This window comes from Notolabrus celidotus, chromosome 13, assembly GCF_009762535.1.
Source record: "Notolabrus celidotus isolate fNotCel1 chromosome 13, fNotCel1.pri, whole genome shotgun sequence".
NCBI lineage: Eukaryota > Metazoa > Chordata > Actinopteri > Labriformes > Labridae > Notolabrus > Notolabrus celidotus.
In genome coordinates, this window is record NC_048284.1 from 9,365,415 (window position 1) to 9,389,796 (window position 24,382).

General features: G+C 39.5%; 1 protein-coding gene across 4 annotated transcripts in view; it reads left to right on the forward strand.

The window, feature by feature from the left end:
* ptprk (protein tyrosine phosphatase receptor type K) overlaps positions 1–24,382 on the forward strand; it is a 153,008-nt gene that overhangs the window by 126,221 nt on the left and 2,405 nt on the right. Inside the window, exons 22-36 of one of the 4 annotated variants that reach the window (XM_034699506.1) lie at positions 3,028–3,057; positions 5,620–5,780; positions 12,646–12,833; positions 13,251–13,338; positions 13,635–13,711; positions 16,429–16,465; positions 16,596–16,693; positions 17,002–17,118; positions 17,283–17,437; positions 17,618–17,753; positions 19,260–19,409; positions 19,549–19,722; positions 22,282–22,413; positions 23,721–23,846; positions 24,033–24,196. In XM_034699506.1, coding sequence (XP_034555397.1) covers positions 3,028–3,057; positions 5,620–5,780; positions 12,646–12,833; positions 13,251–13,338; positions 13,635–13,711; positions 16,429–16,465; positions 16,596–16,693; positions 17,002–17,118; positions 17,283–17,437; positions 17,618–17,753; positions 19,260–19,409; positions 19,549–19,722; positions 22,282–22,413; positions 23,721–23,846; positions 24,033–24,196 — 1,833 coding nt within the window. Of the gene's footprint in view, positions 1–3,027; positions 3,058–5,619; positions 5,781–12,645; positions 12,834–13,238; positions 13,339–13,634; positions 13,712–16,428; positions 16,466–16,595; positions 16,694–17,001; positions 17,119–17,282; positions 17,438–17,617; positions 17,754–19,259; positions 19,410–19,548; positions 19,723–22,281; positions 22,414–23,720; positions 23,847–24,032; positions 24,197–24,382 lie in introns of all 4 variants that reach the window. The other 3 variants (XM_034699507.1, XM_034699508.1, XM_034699509.1) reach the window with 3 other exon arrangements.

A 24,382-nucleotide genomic window follows, 5' to 3' on the forward strand; every position in this document is an offset into this window, starting at 1 on the left:
GTGTGAAGTGTGTTGTTTGGTGTTCAGATTAGAGTTGGTGACAAATAATGATTACACATTTAAAAAAATGGGTTTTTAACAGGTTTGATTGAGGATTTATTTATTTATTTATAATTTTTTTGAGAGTTTTTACAATAAAGAAAACTAATAGAAAGAAAATGAGAACAGAACATAATGCTAAATAATTGATCTGTACAATGCATATCTACATGCGTAAACCTCATCCTCTACTTTCTGAGCAGTACCAAGGAGAGTCACAGTTTGGTCCTGTGGTCGTGTTCATGTTTCAGCCTCTGACGTGTTACTCTAGTGCAGGGCTCCACCATGTGGTCGCTGAGTAGAACCACAACATGAGATGCAGCTGCAGCTCTGATCAGCAGCTGAATTATATTTTTTTTCTGCAAATGATTCAACATTTTGAGAGATCAGTCAGATGATAATGTTTACACATGATAAATTCATGTCCTTTGGAAAACTAGAAACTTGTTTTGCTTATGTCCTGATCTCTGTTGAGTTAAGAAGCACTTGTTAGATACATTGATGGGGCTGTAAACATGACAGCAGCTTTGTTAATGAACCCAAACAGTTACTCGTGCTTTTGGCTCCACCGTCCTAGACGTAGAGTTTGAAATGTCTGACAAACAATGTCTGACACTGAAACAGAAAAGCTGTGCACAGAATGTAGTTATTTTTTAACTATGAGTACTGACATTGAGTTTTCAGAGGTCATTTGAAATGTTTTCTATCACAAAGTCAAAGTCTATGAATCTATTTTTACTTTAAATGCATCCTCAGTTTTATAACGGTCTCTTTGTTTGGTCGATTCACATCAAATTCGACCTACATCTGTGAGGTCACATGAGGCTCAATTATCTCCTTTTACTGTTCAGGGTGTGTGTGTGTGTGTGTGTGTGTGTGTGTGTGTGTGTGTGTGTGTGTGTGTGTGTGTGTGTGTGTGTGTGTGTGTGTGTGTGTGTGTGTGTGTGTGTGTGTGCATATTTTAAAGTCATGTACAGGAGTGTGTGAGTGTAATAATTAACTATTACTAAATATGTCATTCCTCCAGTGACCTCTCAATTAAAACGTGGTGTTCAGGGAACACAATGACTCATTAAAGATTGAATAATTACAAATCTAATTTGCATATTTGGGATGGAAACATTTATGTGAAGTGCCTTTTATCACACAGCTCCAGCTAACACCTTGAACCCTTAATAAATCTGGATTAACTGAAGGCACCTTGAGATGATGCGTCTTTAAGGAGATCCTGGAGATGATCTTTATATACCGGAGTGTTCCGTCTTTAGCGAGGCTTCAGAGAGCAACAGGGAGAAGAGTCTCTTTATTACAACCAATCGTTCACTCAGCCAATCAAAAACAATTAGAGGCATTAAATTACAGTCAGTAATTAATCCCAGTCACTGGAGAACTGTGCTCCTGCGGCCCCTCAACTCCAAAGCTTGATTTAAAATCCCTTAATAAACTCAGCTGATCTGGCATTGGTTCCTTTGATTTACAGTCAAGTGTGCCTAAAATGATAACCAATAATCTTGAGTTTAAAGGATTTGGGGAAAACATGTATTACTCCAACAGTATTTAAAAATGCTCAACCAAAATGTGTCAGTGTTTGATCTGCATAGTGATTGCTCAGTGAACTGCTTTTTGTAACTTGTTTTATTTAGTAGTGTCGGCCTTTTGGTGTGCCAAAATATGGTCTAAATTGAAAGACAATGCATTTTGTAGTTGTAACTATTGTTTATGACTCTCACTTTACAGCAACATGAAGGAGCACATATTGTTTCTTTCTTATTTTTTGTGCTGTAACCTGCAAAAGTCCACTTCAAATCAACTTAAAGCTCCTTTGAAGGGTTATAGAGAAGCAGGATGAGATTTTTGTACAAATAAATATATAAATTAATAGATAAATAAATAAATAAAATGCTACCTACACATGTAAAATACAAGATCAGTGATGAGAGAGGTTATATGGCAGGGGTCGCCAAAATTGAGGCAAGCAGAAAGTTCTTGTAAAGTAAAACATCATGTTATAATATTACTTTAAGATAAAAAATATTTGTATGACAAATAGTAAAAGAGCTTTTTAAATATATTTGGTGGGGATTGGATGGATTTCTAAGAATATAAGAGACTGCTTGTGGCCTGTATTGGTCAGCTCAAGGTGCCACTTACTGCATATATCTTCATGATAAAGAAAGTTGCCTTTAAGCTCCATGAACTAAGTCCTAAAACTGTATCAGGTTTAAGTCATGTTGTGTATTTGTTTTAAGCTATGCCATCATTTTAGTTGAGCATTAAAAACAGGTCATGTTTGCAGGAGTACACGTAGGATTTAAATATCATCCAAATACTCTGTATTTTACGTCACCCTCAGGATGTTATTTTTAAGTGTCTGGTAGTTTTCCATGAAGGTTTTTGGGGAGATCAATCTTCATTGTCATCGAACCTTTTACAACTTTGAACAATACTGCATCTTTAAAATTGTGGGACATGATGACATAACAATGACATCATGCTTGCTTTGCAGGAAGCGAGCTGCGTGGTGTTACAGAGCAGATAGCTTTGTGTCAGTTTGAACATGTACTCAGAGATAGTGATCGGCTGAATAGGGTTTGAGATCTCTCGTGAAGGCGTATAGTTTCAGGAAATGTAGCTGAAAAAATAATTGCATGAGGATCTTAGATATGACCCCCCCTGAAGTAAAGAAGGAAAGACTGCATGTTTGTATTGAATTAGAAAGTTCCTTCATATTTCAGTCGTAGATTTAGAAGCCTCTTGGTTTGTTTTCTGAATTACTCAGTGATTAATTTGACTCTTTAGTATATTCCCAAAATAGGGCCCTTATTTTTATTACAACCCCTTGCATGACCCTCAAGTTGTAGAGATCAAAAGGTGGGTTTTTTTTCTGTTTCTGTTGTTGCTGGTTGGGACAGGACAGTATTGTCCTAATTTGCATATTCATGACCCTTGTGTCTCATTCTTTGCTTTCTGATTGGCTCACAACCCCAGGAGGACCTACTATTCATACTCTTATTACCTGTAAGTAAACAAACCAATCAACAATCAGCTCACCCAGCTGCTGTTACCTTATTGGGCGACCTATTACTCTTACTCTTAGTGGCTAGTTGTTGTTATTTTTAAAGATGCAGTATACTTTTTTCAAGACAAAACACATTTTCAGCTCTGACCAACCAGCCAAAGCCATCCTCATTGACGCCTCGCCAGGGTGGGGGTCAGTTCACCTTCATGTCAGTCAAGTCAGGCTTTTGTGAATTCAACCTTTTGTATCAACAGATTCAAACCCTAAGATACTGACAATGCTTTCAATCAAGAGAAGGGTTATATCTCTTCTCTATAAACAATGAAAAATAAACAAAATGCTGATTTATTCTCAAATCTAGCATCAGGTTCTTTTGAAGGGACTGAACTGACTGTGAATTGACCTCAGCCCTGGTGTCCTCTACATGCTCCAAAGTTGCTCTGAAGCAGACTTATGAAGGCCAAAGTTGGCCTCCAAACCAGAACAAAGCAGGCCAAAGTGGGACGACACAGGCCTAAGCGTGTTATTTGAAAAAAGAATGCTGCACTTGTGACTTGTAGCTCTTTGTGTGCATGTAGTCATGTGATCATCCATCCGCCCATCAAGTCACAGGTATCACGGTAACACGGCTGCACATGCTCAGTGTCAGTCAGCTCCCTGTTTGGAACAGGAGGCTTGAATTTCTTGGTGTTTTTTTTTTTCTGGTGTCGTGGGAACTCCCGTCTCTACTCTGTCTCTTGGTGCCTCTCACTGTCTGTGACTAAAAGTGGCTCCTTAGTAACTTCCTTTAAAAAGAGAAAAGCACATATTCATAAATAGAATCAGACATCTCTTATTCACTGTCCTCAGTCTGCATTCACCTTTGCAGCTGGAGAGTTGCGTCTCTGACTTCATGGGGTTAAGTTAAGTGGAAACAAGGCTGCTATGAGGCAACCTAAGAGATGATATTAGCAAGTGATTAAAATGATGAATCGCTACTTATATAATACAACTGAGGAGCTGTATCTTGTTAATTCAGAAAAACAGCAACAAAATGTATTTTCTGAAGTGAATGCACTTTTGTGAAAACTTTTTTTCCATTTAAGAAGTGAAAACATTAAAATAAAACTGAACATATAAATATTCAGCCTGGTCACAGCTACCCCCTCTCTTCTCTCTGTCATTATGTACAGAACATGTACCTGGTGCTTAAACCATAAAGTGCTTAAACCTCTTCTATGCATATGTTCTCTGTTAGTTAACCAATGAAACACTCACAAACACAAACACAAGCAGCTACTGTTTGTCACTGGTTCTATAAATGTTCTGACTGAGTGTGTGTTAATGGTGTGTGTGTGTGTGGTCCTAGAGGTGGACTTGGTGTATTTTGGGGGTGAAGAGGTAAAATACACGATAAAACACAGCATGCTCTCTGTCTGTTTACTGGGAGGAAATCAGAGCTGTATGTTGCATCAGTTACACAACAATCAGAACACAGTTAAACCTCAAAGATTATAGTCTTTAGATTGAATTCACACAGAGATAATTCAGCTAATCCAAACACATCATAGATGCTTTTTGACTTTTTGTAAAATTGTTGTCCTAACTGATGCAAATCTACGGCTCTGGGTACAAAATGTTCCTGCATGCTCTGTCATGCTCGAAAAACAGTGAGCCCTCTGCTGTTATTGTTCCTGGGATTTCATGGATTGAGAGTTAAACCTGAGAGAGATAGCTCAGGTTTCAAGATACCTTTCTCAGGCTCTGTGTCTTATGAGAAAGAAAGACAACACTATTAAATTCCACATTATAACAGCAGCCTGTAGAAACAGGGGATTAGAATTGAAACCAGGTATCTGAACACGGTGTATTCTTCTCTGGACTTACTTTTTATGATATGACCTCGAGTCTTATTAATCATACGGTGATAACTGTGGTGCTTTGGTCTGTTAATGGCTTTCCCTGTGCCTCTATAGATTAAAAGTCATTCCTCTACTGTTGTTTTAATGGGATTTTTCCTATCTCTGCTGTTGGATGAAAAGCAAATATTTATTCCCTCTTGTTGTTTTCTCCTTTATGAAAAACCTACACTCTGATAAAGCTCCTTTAACAACAAATAGAAGTGTCAGACAACAGCTAGTAGGTTTAAGAATGCAACTGTTGTCTTTGAAAGGCTTTCATCTGACAGCTCTTCTTCGGTTCTGTGGATCATAACTGGTTTTCCTTTGCTAGGTGTAGGTCTTAGGTCATTTTCCCTGGTCTGTAGAGATGCTATTTTCCCTCTGCTCCTTCAGCCGAGCCTGATACATGCTGCCATTTACAAACAAGCCTTCCCTCTACTTTCTCCCCTTGCCTGGACTTCCCTCTGTCCTTCTTTTCTCTTCCTTGTTGGATTTAAATTCTGCATCGGGAATCAGCAGCCTGTAGCCCCCCTGCCTTCCAAAATGAAAAAATAAAAGAAACACAACACCATGAATTTCATAAAAGTAACTATTTCCAACAAGGCTGGGGTCTGCAGGCAGGCTGATGATCCTCTATGTGTTTTTAAGATGTCTAACTGTGTCCGTCTCTGCCCCTGACAGGAAACTGGCTAAAAAACGTAAAGACGCCATCGGAACCACACGACAGGAGATGACTCACATGGTGAACGCTATGGATCGCAGCTATGCTGACCAGAGCGCTCTGCACGGAGAGGATCCCATGGCTGTGACTTTCATGGACTCTCACAACTACAACAACAGATGTAGGTTCAGAAACGACAAACCGTATTTTTATAGATGAAACGATTTTCTCTATATACGTTAGAATTGAATATTTCTTTTAAGGTGTTATATCTAACACATCTGTGTATTCAAATCTTTCTTTTCTCCTTTCCTCTTTAAAACTTAAGGCAGCAATGTTTGCTCACCTACAGCAGGATTACATTTCAGTCCCTCGATTGCTCTCCTTACTTTCTAAAATAGTGAAAAGTTATGTCTTCAAATGTTTCATTAAGGTGGTCCAAACTACAGCTACAGGTCCAAAACCCAAAGACATTAAGTTTACATTCATATAGAGCTGAAAAGGGCTGCAAATCCTGTCATTGGACAGTCAGAGTTCATTCTTCCATTGAAGTGACTGAAACTTCAAATTAAGCTGTAAAAACTACTCAAGAGTCAACATTAGCACACGTAAGCCGACTAGTTTTACAGTTTAAACTAGAAATCAAAGAAAGTATGTGAAAGGTATCATTTATATTTGATTTCCGGATAAGAGAACAACTTACCATCTCTTGTAAATAAGTGGTTATAAGCTATTTTTGTCTCAAGTTTCATGTTTTTTCCTAGATATTTTAAAGTATGACCCATATATGATAAAATCTGTAATGTCATAATTGGAAATATCAGATTTCTGGAATAGGACCACTTTGATGCTATCAGAATATGGAGTTGAGATGTTTTGATATGGCTTGTACCACATTTTGAATGCCAGACTGATGTCAGCTCAGAATTTGTATGCCTCGGTGACAAAGAGTGATGACACTCCACAGATTTGGTCACACTCTAACCAAATACTGAGTCCATATCTGCCAAGATATGACATACGCATCAATAAATCTCCATTTATGCTGATATGATTCAGATTCTTGCAAGAGTTGAAAAAAAGAAACTCCAGGTTCGTAGGGTTTTGGCACAATATGACAACCCCAATCAAAGCAAAGGCTGTAGGGTAGTTATTCATAAATGTAGAAGATGATCTCAAGATGGAACTATTAGAATCAGAATCAGAATCAGAATCAGCTTTATTCGCCAAGTATGCTTGAACACACAAGGAATTTGACTTTGGTAAACTGTGCTCTCTTTGTACAAGGCAGAATAGGAATAAGAATAAGAACTACAATAAAAAATAAAATAAAAATATAATAACAATAACCTTAGCTATAAATACAAAGAAACAACAAATAGCTTGACTAATATGTACAGGCTAAAATAACATGATAAAGTGCAGTGGTGAGTTGCAGAGGTAGTTTTACATTATAAAATAGAAGTTAAATAATACAAAAAATAGAAATATGGAATTCTGCTTGAGAATTGTTGCATTGTATATCTACATGTATATTTACAGAGAGTATTTATCTGACAGGTATGACACTGTTATGGTTTAGTGTTCATCAGAGTGACAGCCTGGGGGAAGAAACTGTTCTTATGGCGGGTTGTTTTGGCGCACAGTGATCTGTAGCGCCTGCCAGAGGGGAGGAGTTTGAAGAATTTGTGTCCAGGGTGTGAGGGGTCAGCGGTAATGCTCCCTGCCCGTTTCCTGGCCCGGGACCGGTACAAGTCCTGGATGGGGGGCAGGTCGACACCGATGATTTTCTCTGCAGTCCTTATAGTCCGTTGCAGTCTGTGTTTGTCTAGTTTGGTTGCAGAGCCAAACCAGACAGTGATGGAGGTACACAGAACAGACTGGATGATGGAGGTGTAGAACATGATCAGCAGCTCCTGAGGCAGGTTGAACTTCCTGAGCTGACGCAGGAAGTACATCCTCTGCTGGGCCTTTTTTCTGATTGTGTCTATGTGGGAGGTCCACCTCAGGTCCCGGGAAATAGTGGATCCCAGGAACCTGAAAGAGTCCACAGTAGACACAGTGCTGTTCAGGATGGTGAGGGGGGGGAGTGGGGGGGGGCTTCTCCTGAAGTCCACTGTCATCTCTACCGTCTTGAGCGGGTTCAGCTCCAGATGGTTCTGACTACACCAGAGAGCCAGCTGTTCCACCTCCTGTCTGTAAGCAGACTCGTCTCCGTCCTGGATGAGACCGATGACGGTGGTGTCGTCTGCGAACTTCAGGAGTTTCACCGAGGGGTCTCCTGAGGTGCAGTCATTGGTGTAGAGGGAGAAGAGCAGTGGGGAGAGAACACATCCCTGTGGGGCGCCAGTGCTGATGGTCCGGGTGCTGGATTTGATGCTCCCCAGCCTCACCTGCTGTCTCCTGTCCGTCAGGAAGTTGGTGATCCACTGACAGATGGAGGCCGGCACTGTGAGCTGGGTGAGTTTCTGGTGCAGGATGTCTGGTATGATGGTATTGAACGCAGAGCTGAAGTCCACAAACAGGATCCTAGCGTAGGTCCTGGGGGAGTCCAGGTGATGCAGGATGTAGTTCAGACCCATATTGACTGCATCCTCCACCGACCTGTTTGCCCGATAGGCAAACTGCAGGGGGTCCAGCAGGGGGCCTGTGATGTCTTTCAGGTGGCTCAACACTAGTCTCTCGAAGGACTTCATGACCACAGACGTCAGGGCGACGGGCCTGTAGTCATTGAGTCCTGTGATGGTGGGTTTCTTTGGGACTGGGATGATGGTGGAGCTTTTGAAGCATGAGGGCACTTCACACAGCTCCAGCGATGTGTTGAAGATCTTTGTGAAGATGGGGGCCAGCTGCTGGGAACATTTAGTCCATCAGGAGTGTTTAAAACGCCTTTGAAGCACTTATTTTAAGATCCTCTTTTTATGTAAGGGATAATGTTCAGGGAGCAGGTCAATATTGGGGATATACACTGTTTCCTTATTTCCCCCCTACAGTGTCAAAGGACTCAGAAATATTTCTATCAGCAGGCTGAGATGATATTACTCAATGTCTTCCAGTTGTTTAGTTCAATTTAACAAGGTTCCCTATAGCCTATTATCAGCCTCCATAACAACGGTCTGATATTCAGATATAACAGACCTTGGAATGCCATATCTGACCAATCAGAGTTGAGTATCATACAAAGCTGTGTAATCACGTTAACTCACACTAAAATCTCGAATACTCCTTTGCCGTGTTTCCTCCAACAGTGCCCAACGACCCTCTGGTTCCTACGGCTGTGTTAGGTGAGACCGATAGCATGGTTGGATATCCCCTCATGTAACATCAGTTCCCTTTAAAAACCACCCATCATCACCATTATCATCCCAAAGTCCCCGTGCTTGTAGTCCCGCCTTGTACGTCCTTGTGCGTCGTGACCTAGGCCCCTACGTTGTGTCCGAATGCTCGGTAAAATATCAAACGTGTTTCCATGACATCTTGTCGTGTTGTGTTTCATGACCAAGGTGAGTATTTTGGCTCGATTGAAGTTTTAGTACCACCATGTTGTCTTTTCACATCTTGAAGTTTTAGATGCGTTTCAAGGTCTGAAGTGAAACCATTAATACGGACTTGTTAGAGCAGAATCCAGTGAAATAAGCAAAGTTAAAAGAAAATCAACAACACAAAACAAACACAAAATGGATGTTTGGATTTGGTTCAGAGGCATCTAAAGATGTGTAATTTTTCCACCACTTCTTTTGCCAGCTCTCTGTGTAAAACATGGCCAGTACTAAAAACTTCAGCAGCCAAACACTTTATCTGTCAGACTGTGTTTTCCCGAGGTTCAATCACTCCTAATCCCAGCCACGCTTTCTGTTCCCTACTGAGAGTTATTGATATTCACAGTAATTATCAACATTCTCCCTTAGAGACCTCATTATTTCTGCAGTTTTGAGTTGTTTTAAGGGACGCCATTAACTGTCCAAAAAAGAAACAAACAAAAAAACAAAACAGAAACTGATGCTCAGAAGGAGGAGGACACATTATGGACTCATAATGCCACTCAATAAAAACAGCATCTGATTAAAACTGTGACATCATGTGACAGCAAACAACTTGGTGCCTGGAGTCCTGCGTGTCTGGATCTCAAAGTCTACTCGAGTATCTACCATCTGTGTTATTCCCTGGGCCACTCTGAACCATGAAAAGTGGATTTTTTGCCAACTTGGATCCATCTCCAGCGTTGTGCTGCAATGTGTTTATCTTTAGTTTCATGTCGACACTGCTGCATGATGTGGAGTTGTAACATACCCTTAAGGGCTCCACCACACCACCAAACTGTGTTAATTAACCGTTCCACAGCCTCTAATTTGGAGTGAAGGCTGCAGTTACAATCTGTCTTGGCCAATCACATCACAGAGTAGGAAGATGTAGAAGGAAGTAGCAAATTAAGAGGCAGTGTCGGGTTAAGTTTGTCGTTAATTGGTCTGACGAGAGCCTAACAAACCTTTAACAATCAGTAATGAGCTAACATGTCCTCGGAGCAGGGGGAAGCACCGGTCGGATGAAATAAACAGTGTCAGTTAATAAACAGTGGCGAAGATGAAATCAGTCGGTTGTGCTGCAACCCTGAGCTTCTCCATTAAACAATCTGTCAGTCTGTGCATTACTGCTGCCAACTCATGTTATCAGCAACAGCACAGAAATATTCACCTGGAAGTTCTGCAACAGTTTGACCTCATTATAATCTGCGACTGTCACACTTTTTCAATGTACAAGCTGCAAAAATGCAACAGTAATTATCTTTCTACTTACAAGGGATAATTAAACATCATCTCGCAGGGGAGCGGTTTGCACTGAATATTAGCACTGCTGTGACTCGGTCATGAATCTTTTGCCGAAGATAATCTCAATAAGACTGATGCTCAGTTCAACTACACAACCTTGAGAGTGATTTTGCTTTTATACGACATTTCAACAAGATACAAATTGTGGTAAAAAATAAATACATATTGTCATTTTTTGCCCCTCCTAGGCAAGGCAAGGAAAGTTCATTTATAAAGCACTATTCATACAAAGAGCAATTCAAAGAGCTTTACAGAGTTAAAAACAAAAACCAGAACAGTAACAATCAACAAAAACACACAGCAAACACTTCAAACATTTACATTTTATATGCGGCCTGTTATGTTTGATCTACTCTCTCTCTCTCTCTGTACTTATGTAACTTAACGTACATAATAAACAGTGTTGGGTCTTATTATTTATTTAAATTAGGAAGGATTATTATTAATAATCAGCCCCCCTTCACTGCTCTGAAGTCCGTAACTTGCAGAGTCTTATTGTCCCTCTGGACACAACTGATCTCGCCATAACCGAAATGAACCCTTTAATTATTTGATTCATCTCAGAACTTCTTCCCAAGAATTAAGACTCACACATTGAATCTTTTCTGTGTTGAGTCGCAGCCCAAAGCTGGCTCAGACCTATTGACACCCTTGCAGGGTGCCCCATGCCCAACATTTGATTGTAGATCCAAAATCAGGTTAATTCCATAACGCCATGTCAGAAAATATCCAATTTAATCCTGCTCAACTAATTTCACAACTTAACTGTAAATAGACTCTTGCTGAGCAACCCAAACCTCCTTCTGCACTCTTGCTGCTTTGCACATTTATATGTGTGTTTAAATGCATCACACAAGCAGTGAAACGGGTGGATTTGTGATTGTAAGATGATAAAACAGTGCTGCAGTGTTAAGAGTATCCAGAACACCTGGCTGAGGTGAAGTGATACATGTATTGTGAAAGTCCCACTGATGTTGTGCTCTGTCTCAGCACTTGAGGAATGTCACTTTGCCGAAACTAACTGTTGCATAATTAAACATGCAGGCCAAGTTTAGGTGTATGTAATACATGTATTAGATTACAGAAGAGAAACAGGGAAAAGCATAAGATAAGGCATTTGAGAATTTTTTTTTAGGTAGGGTATTTTGTGAGTAATTTGAGTAATTTGGAAGTAAAAACAGTGATCAAGTTGATTAATTGGAAATAAAGACAAACTTTTGACCCCAAATAGAATATGTGGTAAAGATAAAGGAGTGATGGATTTTACAGTGAGTGCAAGGTATAAGAAACATAAATCAAAGCAATACTTTTTTCTTTTGTTATCGTGAGAAAGTTTAATTTCTGAAAAGGAAAACAAATAACTGGAAAAAAATCCTCCTATTTTTTGTCTGATGCTTGACCCTTGAACTCTTTTGTAGTCATTCGTTCAACAAGCTTAAATAATTTCACTTAGTTTAATGTGTTTATGTTAAAATGGGTGTGATATCTGATTAAACCAGTAGAGGGCACTGCAGCAGATGTTTCAGGTTATTGACCTTCATGTTGATGTTAAAGTAAAGATGCCAAATCCCCTCAATGTTCATCACATTTGATGGGTTTGTTTGTTCCATATTTTGATCATCATCCATTGCTTTGTAAGATTATCCTCTTATGTTTGATCATCCAGTATGTGTAAACCTTTGAGACCCTTTTGTAGACGGATCACAGTTTGTGTTCATAGTCTCACTAACAAAAAGCTCCTGTTCTGCAGTCTTTCAAAACCTCTTCTCTCTTTTCTTTTCCTGCTGCTTTGTCATGTAGTTCCAATCACAGGTGAGTATTCACTGAGAAGAAATAGTGGATAATGGTTTCTTTGGTTCAAGGGAAATGCAGTGTTTTCTTATGGTAATGGCTCAAATCCATCAGACTGTGCTTTTTTGGGAGGGGAGGTAGATAAGTTCACTGTGTTATTGCTTTTACAAAGATAAAAGTAATTTGTTTCTTCAATTTAGCATTCAGTGAATGTACCCTGCTTACACTGCCTTACAAAGTCTTGAAAATCCTTTGGTATATAAATCATTCTAGACCTGATAAGATACAAGGGGATCCATTTTATTAGGTTTTTTTACACTGGACTGTACAAAACACAGCTTTTAGTTTCTTCAGTGAAGACACTGATACTCGCCATGCTTAGTTTTGGTAGAATCAAACTGACCTGTGTTACCCTCTGTGTCCTTGCAGATGAGAACCACAGTGCCTCTGCAGCGGAGAACAGCCGGCTCCTGGATGTTCCTCGGTATCACTGTGAAGGAACCGAATCTCCTTATCAGACAGGACAGCTGCACCCGGCCATCAGGGTGGCCGACCTCCTGCAGCACATCAACCTCATGAAAACATCAGACAGCTACGGCTTTAAGGAGGAGTACGAAGTAAGATTACTGGGAGCAGTGTTTTTTATTTGTGTTGACAGTGATATTTATGCAATTTCTTGACTGTTTAAATTGCAGCACAAAGGAATCTGAAATGTGTTGTGCACACCTTCTTAATGCAGAAAACCTTTTATAAAAATCAATAATGCTCTGTTTATTGTTTTGGCTTTACATAAAAATGATAGAGTGGCTATTAGGGTGCAATCCTTCTTTAATTTCAGTGTATTTTCCACCCTATTGACCAAATACACAATGTTTTATAGCCCATATTTTTTGTATCCAATAAGCATTATGACAGGCAGAAACATTACTCAAGTGCTCCTTTCTACTCAGGGTTATCCTGAGGGAGTGTTACGTTCAAGAATCCATGAAGTGTAATTTTCTACCCTGCTGTTCTGTCTGTTGTTGGTGATACAGAGCTTGTTTGAGGGCCAGTCGGCCTCCTGGGACGTTGCCAAGAAGGAGCAGAACCGTACGAAGAACCGCTATGGAAACATTATAGCATGTAAGCAAATAAGTTCTTATTATTTAAGTTCAGAACAGATCTGCAACATGTTTAATAGAAGGGAAAGGTAGGAAGAGGGGATAGAGTCAGAAAAAAATGCAGAGAAAGCACATACTCTCTAGAGATTTCTCCTGATTGGTTCAGGCGATTTTTGCAGGAGGCTGTTCAGAAGCATAACTTACAAACAAAGGATAGCCACCTTTAATTTAGACCTTTACCTTGCATCAGATATCAGTGTTGTTTGTATCTGCCTCTCTGTTGCTCTCTCTTACGCTCTTTCCTGTGTCCCTGTTCAGATGACCACTCAAGGGTTATTCTTCAGCCCATAGAAGACGACCCCTCCTCAGACTACATCAACGCCAACTACATCGATGTAAGTGGAAACGCATCGAATGCTACTATTGGCTCCCAACGAAACCAACGAAACCACACTCCCTCGCTCGTATGTCAGGCCTCTATACCTTTATGCGTCTACTAGTCATCCATCGTGCCATTTTACGCATCCAGCCACCCCGAAAACGTGTCATACATGCAACACATTTGTCTCGATCAGGTGTCCGTTCTGCTGTCTCTCTCCTGTCTCTGTCCATGTTTCCATGTGTCCATATCCTTATTCTGAATTCATCATTATGTTCAGATATTTTAAAGTTAGTTTGAAGGCTTCCTAGATTTTTTTTCATAGTCTCTATCAGGACAAGAGTAAGACCAGAAGAGATATACAAAGAGAGATGTTATTTATTCATACTTTAAATAAACACTGACACTTAAAATACACTCATTTACTTTTCTCATTGGAGTTATATAAGGATATTATTCCATCCTCATGTCTGAGCTGTGAATATGCAACTACAGCTAGCTTACTAATGAAGCCAGTTTATCAGCTTAGCTTAAAGAAACATGCAGGAAATAAGAGTTTGAGGTCAACCTGCTCAGACCTAAGGCAACAAAATCCAGCTGACAGCAACTCTAAAGCTAAGTGATGGTCACATCATATCTTATACGTCAAAAAGCAATCACTGGTGATCATAAACTGCCAGCTATAAAAAATCTGTAACTTTGAAATAGATACATGTTCTTAGAGAGCTTCTGAGCTGTTGGTATGTAGATTTTACTATCTAAAGAGCAAGACCAGCTGTTTTCCCCAAGGTTTAAGACTCTGCCAGACTAGCTAACCCGCTGCTGGTGCTAGTTTCATCATAAACACATGAGAGTGGTGTTGAATTAGTCTTCTTGCTGCTGATGCTAGCTTTATGGTAACTCCCAAAAAGCACAATATAACCCTCCTGTTATGTTCGTTTCTTAGGGACAGCAATAATATTACTGGGTCAACTTGACCCGGGGCATATTAAACCATCCAAAAGTGTCTGAACCCAAAAAATCCAAATAAACATTTTTTAAATCTCATTATTAACTTCATTACTAACCATTTAAATCAAGATTTAGTGCAATGATGTTCTTTAACTCTCACAGATCATGGTTCAATGGAGATAACTCACTTGTTTTTTATGAAAATTCATGTCACAACTTTTTTTTAATGTACATTGAAAAGGCCTAAATATAAATACAATAGTTTCCCAAGACTTAGAATTTTGTTTATTATTTTTACATTTGATTTTTTTTTTTTTTATGAAGTAAAGTTGATAAATTAACACAAGACACCTCTTCTGTCACATGCTGCTCAGATTTTTATGCTGCATTTAGCTGGTTTGGAAGGCATATATTACCCAAGATGGAAGGAACCTCTGAATACCAGCCTTTCATCCACTGTGACATTAGAAATACGAAATAATACTTTTAACAATTTTTTTTTAGATTTATGAACTTCAAAATAGGTCGATTTGACCTGCTACAAAACAGGAGGGTTTAGTTGTTGCTGACATTAGCTTCCAGTGAGCTCATAGTTTAACAGATCCATTGTTTCATTTTTATAAATACAACTCTTCATTCTGTGTCCCCTATCTCTTGTCTCTTCTATTGTTTCTCTGTCCATTCACCTATCACTTCATCACTGTATTAAAACTCACATCTATCCATCAATTCATCCATGGTTTTCCATCTCCATCCTCCACTCTTAACAACAGTCATCTGCATGACAGTCTCACATTGTGCTTATTTAAATGCTAACTTGCTTATAGCATTATCTTCTATATTATCATTAACTGAACTATATCACATGCATGTATCTAGAATTAGGTTGAATAGACTGTTCACTCCCTGGTGTAGCTAATCATGGTCATCACTTTTTGGATTGTACTAAAAACAAACATGACAGTCGGCCATGACACACAGGAGGCTAAAATATAACAAGTGATGTGACTGTGTGCTTTTATGAGCCTCTGAGTTTTCAATCACAGCTCATCAGGGAGTGTCCTTTCTATTACCTTTGAATCATGTTTCTTTCTGCATGTCCTTTTCAAACTCCCATTATGTCAATGCAACTTTTCTTTCTCTGATTGACACTCACTGACATTGTTGTGCTTTCTTTCTTCCTTTCTTCCACTCGTTCTTTCTGCCTGTGGCTTGGGCTGTAGATTTGGCTGTACAGGGATGTAAGTATCACTGTGGATTCTTTCATTCACGCCCCTCAACCTTTAAACTCGCTCACCTCTACATCCATACTCACGCACGGTTGCTACGAGCATTGAGTCAAGTCTGTGCGTTTTGAATTGCTGGGGTGTCCGCTGCATGACTCCATACTACCCTCCCATTGGTTTTAACCCAACAACTTACCGTGCTCTGCTGTCGTTTACTTGGACCTAGTACCTGCTTTTACCTTATTGTCACAGGAGCTCTAAATCAGTGGTTGTCAAACGGTAGCTCTTTTCACTGAGCAGTCTTTCTTTGCAGATATTTGTTCTACTTTGTCTGAGGTGTCAGCGATTAAAGGTTATACTGAGTCAACCAACTTCCTGATTCTTACAAAAGATCTGCAAAGAACCAAAGAGAAAAAAAAGGACATTACGTTTCGATGTTCACAGGTCGTTAAAACCTGACAGTAATAACGTTGCAGCGTCCAACCTAGATAAAAGGAGTTTCTTTAATAACTCATCCTCTTAATGAAATATTCTGTTATTGTGTTTGTGTTTTCAGGGCTATCAGAGACCAAGCCACTACATCGCCACTCAGGGTAAGACGCTCAAAAACAAATCTTTCTTTCTCTCTACCTTCTGTTTTATAATCTGTTCCAAATGTAAAGATTTACTTCATACATATTCATCCAAAACGCTGACGATGTATCTATGCTTATCTGTGTGTAGGTCCTGTTCACGAGACAGTGTATGACTTCTGGCGCATGGTCTGGCAGGAACAGTCGGCCTGCATTGTCATGGTGACCAATCTGGTGGAGGTTGGAAGGGTAAGCTGCTCTTTTTCTCTCCTCTGTACTCTGTTTGTTCACTTTTTCACTTCAGAATCATGAATCGAGTTTTAAACAGCTTAAGCAAGCATGCCAGTGAGACATCAAGTGATTTATAGTTTGATCATGTTGGTATCACTTTACTTTATGCTATGGGGAAAAAATGCAGATATTTAAAATCTGAAATGTTGAGAAAATTAAGCTTTTTTACCCTTTATTTTTATCCAGATCTTTGAAAATGCTTCATTATAATCTGCATACAGCATTAGATTACATAAAGTACTAACTGTGCATTTTGTTTTGAACAGGTGAAATGCTACAAGTACTGGCCAGATGATGCAGAGGTGTATGGAGACTTTAAGGTCACCTTTGTGGAGGTTGAACCTCTGGCTGAATACGTGGTCCGCACATTTACTCTGGAGAGGGTGAGTGATACCTTATAGAGTCTCTCTGCTGTTTTGCATTACATTATCATTTAGTATCCCTACGCTATTGCTAAAACAAACCTTGTACCTGATGTAGCTGTCAATAATAATTTTGAGCTTGACTTGTCCAGGATGTGTCTAAAGGTGTCTCTTTCTATCGACAGCGTGGATTCAACGAGGTGCGTGAAGTCAAGCAGTTCCACTTCACAGGATGGCCTGATCACGGAGTTCCATATCACGCCACGGGACTACTTTCCTTCATCCGCAGAGTTAAGATCTCCAATCCTCCCTCTGCTGGACCAATCGTGGTTCACTGCAGGTGAGAAACATACAGAACTTTATGTCCCTAATATGCTCTACAGCACATGATTTATATGTGCCCTTATATGTGAAATATATACAAGTAGTTAGTTAGTAGTTGTAGTAGTACAAGTAGAAATGTTTTGCCTCTCAGCCAAAGAAGTAAAGAGTAATTTTGTCCCTCTGTCTCTCTGTGCAGTGCTGGAGCAGGGCGCACAGGCTGTTTCATCGTCATTGACATCATGTTGGACATGGCGGAAAGAGAAGGCGTGGTGGACATCTACAACTGTGTGAAAGCTCTCCGCTCCAGGAGGATCAACATGGTACAGACTGAGGTGACTGCATTACCCATCCTCCATCTGCATCCTCATCTTAGAATGAAGTCAATGAACCTTCACTGTAAGACTCAGGCTGACCATCAAGTCAACCAGCTTCCACACATTCACGAACATGTCATGTCACTGCATAAACACAGCGGGCAGGATTTAACATTTAGAATGTGTGTTCCTGAGGATATTAGATGGATCTGGAATGTAAGCATAACAAATAAAGTTGACCCCTCTTCTTCATTTCATCACCTGCAGCTTCTCCTTGGTAACATGGTTACATCTGTTACCTGGCTACATTTTCATATAGTCCTGTCCAAACTCTCCGTAGACTGTTATTGTCAGGGAGAAAATACACCAACTACTAGAACGTTTGCATCTCAGAAAAAAACTGCAAGGTGAAAATAATCGATCAGAGGCGGTCAAGTCCAGATCCTCTGAGGACATTGTCCCAAACAAAATCTGTACATGAGGGAAACCTTACTTATTCTTACTTACAGTACTTTTTGAAGGCTTTAAAAATAGCTCACTTTGGCACCATCTAGTGGAAGTATTTAGAATTACACTGAGGCACACAGCAATGCATGTTGCACCATTGAATAAGCAGCTCCATCCTGTAGTCTTATAGTGGAGCTGACTTTATCAACTAAGAGAATTAAGAAAAGTCCAAACACAATGATGCAAATAAATACATTAATAAAAATAGCTGTTCTAAAGTGTTTGCATGTTTAAAAGGCAGGGAATCAGACACATTAGGAAGAGGTGGTGATATAAATACCCAAAGAAGTCTGCTGATTTCTCAATCTACGTATCTTCTAATCTCCATCTTTATTTCAATACCATGAATTATTCCTAAAGATATGAAAACTTTGTTTCTATGGAGAAAACAAGTCAGTGTTTCCAACTACTGAATGATTACACATCTATATTTAGACACATGTTTTATTTCTCAGGGGCCAAAAACTCCACAGATGCTTTCACAGACACTTTTTGTCCATGATTAAACTGCTTTTAGTCATTTTTATACTACAAGAGTACATTTAAAAATGTATGAAGTGTAAGTCTGAAATAGTGTAATAGAAGTTTTTGTCAAAAATCAGATCACAATGCACATCCTGCAGCAACCTTCAATTTATTCTGCTTGTTGAATTGAAGCTGCTCTCATTAACATCAAAGCTCAAAAATTACAATTTCCTGTTTCCTGACTCAGAGGTGAAGTAAACACTCAACAATCATCATCTCATCTCATTCACATCTCCATCACTCACTCACACTCACTCACTCACTCACTCACTCACTCACTCACTCACTCACTCACTCACTCACTCACTCACTCACTCACTCACTCACTCACTCACTCACTCACTCACTCACTCACACTGTCAGCATGCTCACTCTCATTTGGCGTCACAGCTGTTATGATTGTGTCGGGTAGTGCTAATGTTTTTATCTAGCAGTGAATGGAAGACATGTTTGTTTGTGATAATATGCATGTGTTTAAATCTTTGTCCACAGGAGCAGTACATATTCATCCATGATGCCATACTAGAGGCTTGTCTATGTGGAGAAACAGCCATACCAGTCTGCGAGTTCAAAGCTGCGTATTATGAGCTGATCCGCATCGACTCGCAGACCAACTCGTCACATTTGAAGGACGAGTTCCAGGTAATCATGACTTTACTCTTGATTTTCAGCTTTTTCCAGCTCAAGAACAAATGTGTGATCAGTTTGAAATCTTACCTTGCTTGGTAAGGTAAAGAATTTTATACAACAAAATAACTTTTATATCTCCCTTTGTGTCTAGACGTTAAACTCGGTGACTCCTCAGCCTCAGCCTGAAGACTGCAGCATCGCATTGTTGCCTAGAAACCAAGATAAGAACCGCTTTGTGGACGGCCTTCCTCCCGATAGATGCCTACCCTTCCTCATCACAATAGACGGAGAGAGCAGCAACTACATCAACGCTGCTCTGATGGATGTAAGTACACCACACACTCACGAGTACGGACTGTAGAGTGAGGTTGTGTTATTTTCAACACACACACAAAAGGAGTAGTTTGGGACACCTCACACTATTAGTGTATTCTTTTTGGATCACAACATGTTGGTTTAGCTTTGTGGACTTCTGGATGTGTTGCTTTTAACACTGATGCTATTCACGCAGTGGCCTTTTTGCTCTAATGTTCCTCTTGGGGTAGAAGCCTTAACTTATATTTCACCGCTTTCTGGTTGATCAACAACTAAAAAGACAACAGATGATGTAAATCAGGCCGCTTAGTTTATGTTAAGCGAATTACTTTCAGCTAGCTAACATAACTCTTAAATAGCTTAAATAACTGTTAGCTACAGATTTGAACAAAACAGTTTGTTGGCTATTTTTAATGTAGGACAATATATCTTAAAACCCACTAGTTATTGTCAGAAAACAGGTAATTTTAGCTTTTGCGTCCTAGCTTATGTTTCCTCACCAAGGAGGTAGCTGAATGTTTGAATTATCATATTGTCCAAAAGAAAAGGTCTGGATTTCAAAATGTGACTACAGAGGGAAAACAGTCTTGCCAACTCCTCAATGAGAAAGTAGCTATGGGCTGTCCTAAAAGTCGCTAGAAGTCGCTAAATGACGTCATCACTTAATTTGCATAATTTAAATTATAATGGACGCTGCAGGAGAGACGTGTAACTTTGAGGGAGAGACAAAAAGAGTTTAAAAAACACTCTAAATATTCTTCTAAGTAAACTTAGGAGCCTACAACAAATCAAAGTAAATTGTGACATTTTTCAACCCTAACATTTTCTACATTTTTATTGTATTTTATTATATTTTTTTATACAATCTACATTAACTATGTAAATGGACCAAAAAGAGACCGTATAGTGGGATCAACCAGCAGTGTATTCGCACATGCGAGATACATTTGCAGTCTGAATGCTGAGGGGTGAACCCTGCCTGCTCTGAATGCAGCCTAGGAGGAACTCACAGCAGCATCCACTGCTCGTTGAGAACGATACATGCTTTCACGTCAGTCTTAAAAAGTCTTCATTTAAAACCAGAAAAAGTCGCTAGTCGCTTTTTTGAAAAAGAGTCGCTAGAGGGGTCTGAAAACTCACTAAATGTAGCGACAAAGTCGCTAAATTGGCAACACTGAGGGAAAAGGCCAACATGTGAATAAGATGACTTTGGATTGCTTCCATGTGAAAAACACTAAAAAAGGGGGATTGATGTCAGTTGTCCCAAACTGCAGTCATATAAATGTTGAAAATGATGCACACTTTTAAGGGTTTTACACAAACAAATACCAAGAAGAACTTAACTACAATAAATTGTCTATGCACATTAACAACAGACAACATACACTCACACACGCACGCACACAGACTCCCCTCCCTGTTTGTGTGATGCTGTGTTTGTGGTTTTAGCAGCAGAAGGCTAGAGACAAATCCAGGTTCTGAGAAGACCACTAGCTTCTCTGCCACCAGTAGATCTTTAACAGCCTCAATGTTGCAGGATATTGTTTACATTGGCAACATTGTTCAACATGTTGCCTTTGTACCATGACTTAAAAAGAAAGTCTGTAAGTAGGGGAAATTAAGGTTAATCTTGTCAAAGCATTTTCAGGGATAGTCGATATTTAATGCCATTATCATGTTTGTAATCTAGATGTTATAAATGAGTAAGAGGGAGAGACAGTATGGGATGGGAGGTGCATAAAATGTAAAAACATGCATGGTGTGGAAAAAAAAACTTGGCTTTTCTCCATCAAAGCTGTTGGAGGACAAAAATACTGCTTTAGTCCAATTTTTGAAGTTTCCATTCAGAGTTTAGTCACTTACCTTTGGCCTCTCTCTAACCAAGCTGTCAGAGGAGTACCAGGTAATGGGATTTCACTTCAAATCTCCAATACTGGATTTGTTTCATGGCTTCAGTGTCGTTCTGCCACCGGGTTCATATTTAGCAAAGCCATTTATATCCTTCAGTCCTAAACCTGACCCCTGACCCTTGACCCCCACCCTCACATCAGATTCCCCTCATACGTACAAGTCACCAAAGTCATTCACACCCATGTCTCACATGTGGCTGCACATACTTCATCAGACAGGGCTCAGTTCACTTTCAGTCACTTTATTATAACAACAGTCTTTTTTTTATCTTTCTTTGTTTCTTTGTTTCTTAATTTATCTATGTCTTTATAATGATAGTATACTGACGTTAACTGAGCCTGTTGGATAAAGATGTAGATGTAAATTGTGTGTGTTTATACGTGCATGCTCCTCATCCTCACATGTGATAGGCTCACTGCATGATCATGTGACCAAACATCACCTGTGTTGCTTGCTGTCCCACAAATTGTCCCACTCTGCTCCTGCTTCTGTTGTTTCTGTTGTGAGTATGTATGAGTGAAAACAAATGAAAGAGATTATGAAAGGTGTAACTTACCTTTCAAACTGCTGGATTAAAAAAAAATAAGTTTGTGGAAGAAGATACTTTTGGTTGTGAATGAATTGTCTTACATTTTTTTCTGTTTTGTTTTTCCTGCAGAGCTACAGACAGCCTGCTGCGTTCATCGTTACCCAGCATCCTTTGCCAAACACGGTCAAAGACTTCTGGCGTCTGGTGTACGACTATGGATGTACCAGTTTGGTGATGCTGAATGAGATTGACCTCGCTCAAGTAAGTCCTGTTTCTGGAAGTTTTTCCATAATGTGAAAGGTCAGGTTTTGATATTGTTAGATCCTGAGAAGATCTAGAGAAGATACAGAAGTTTAGTTTTTAATAACTTTGTTAAGATATGCATCGACTCGTAATACTCTTAAAAACAGACATGTGCAACCAAAAGCAAAAAGAGGAAATGCTATATACCCAACTTTTATTATGAAGAGTTTTAGACAGGAAAGGGAAAAATCCTGGAGGTCCATAAATGAAACACATATGAATACAGGTATCATCATTTAACCCTCCTGTTACCCTCAAATTTACTAACATCTTTAGTCCTTGGGGTCAATTTGACCCCAGCAATTTAAACCTCCAGAAACGGATTGTTACCCAGGTTTATGTGTCAGGTACTTTATGGTTTCTTTGTTGACTACCTAAATAGCCCTTTAAATAAAATATGTTTCATGTATAAACACAATTGAAAGCATTCAGAAGGACTTTATTTGTAAATCCGGACATCAAACTGCTCTCATCGGCCCTACCTTGTTTCCTTGTTATCAAAACGTATGACACAGGAGAACACATCATTGATTGTCTTTGGAGACATGGTGGCTGGAAATATTATCTCAATATAAATGTTGGCGGTTCAATCCCAGCTCCTGCAGTCACATGCAGAAGTGTCCCTGGTTATAGTGACCTCAATACCATCCAAAAATACCAAAGCAAATGTGTGTAAAATGTTGATATTTATGTTTTACAGCTAAAACAGCCTGGGGTCAAATTGACCCAATGAAACACAGATGCGTACATTTTTTTTTCAGGAAATTAGAACGTAACATTTTAATTTTATGTTTTCCCAGTTTTCCCCATTAAAATAGAAAAAGTCATGAAATATGAAGCCAAAAAAATTATGTTGCTCATTAATTTAGAGAATTTAAATATTGAATGGGGTCCAATTGACCCCAAGGATAATAGAAGAGTTAACTGAAGGAACAAGCGTTATCACACAAGGATATTTTCTGTAGTCCACCGCATCAAACTGGTGACAGAGAGGAACAATATTAATATTGTGGAGACTGTACTGTCTTAGTTTTTGTGCAGTTTTGAATTAAAAGGCTAACAGTGCCTTAAAATGTTCAACCTCAACAACTTCACACAAGTCAGGATATAAGAACAGGATACAACTTCACTGTTACTCTCAAAGAGGCCTCTGATAGAAATCAATCCACACTGTATGAAAGAGTGCATCATACTGTCTCTCATACTGTACTGATATTTTTGTGTTTAAAAAACAAACAAACAAACTGTGATTGTTTTGTTTACAGGGTTGTCCTCAGTACTGGCCAGAGGAGGGTATGCTGCGTTACGGTCCGGTCCAGGTGGAATGTATGTCCTGCTCCATGGACTGCGATGTCATCAGCAGACTCTTCAGAGTCTGCAACCTCACCAGGGTGAGAACATTAAACATTGTGCCAGAATATATGCCGAAGCTATACAGAACATCCATTTATGTTATTCTTTTATTAAATCCAATCATGTTACCTTCTTGTAAAACAACATTCATGCCATTGACAATAAAAACTCAGTACGACAGAGTTAATCCTCTTCTCTGAAATATATCTCTCATGTTCTTTCAGCCTCAGGAGGGCTACCTGATGGTTCGTCAGTTCCAGTATCTGGGGTGGGCGGGACACAGAGAAGTCCCCGCCTCCAAGCGTTCCTTCCTCAAACTGATCCTGCAGGTGGACCAATGGCAGCGCGAGGGAGAGGAGGGCGAGGGAAGAACCATCGTGCACTGCCTGTGAGTTAACACACCAAAACAACTCAGTCTCATATTGTTTTGAGCAACTTTGTATGGAACAAAAGAGCATTCTGTTTACTCAGTGAAAAAATATCAGCTCCCTCTCTGAAGTGAAAAGAAACAAGAGAGTGTTAATGACTCATGAAAGTCACTCAGAGCGACACGTCTCTGGATCCTCTGACGAGC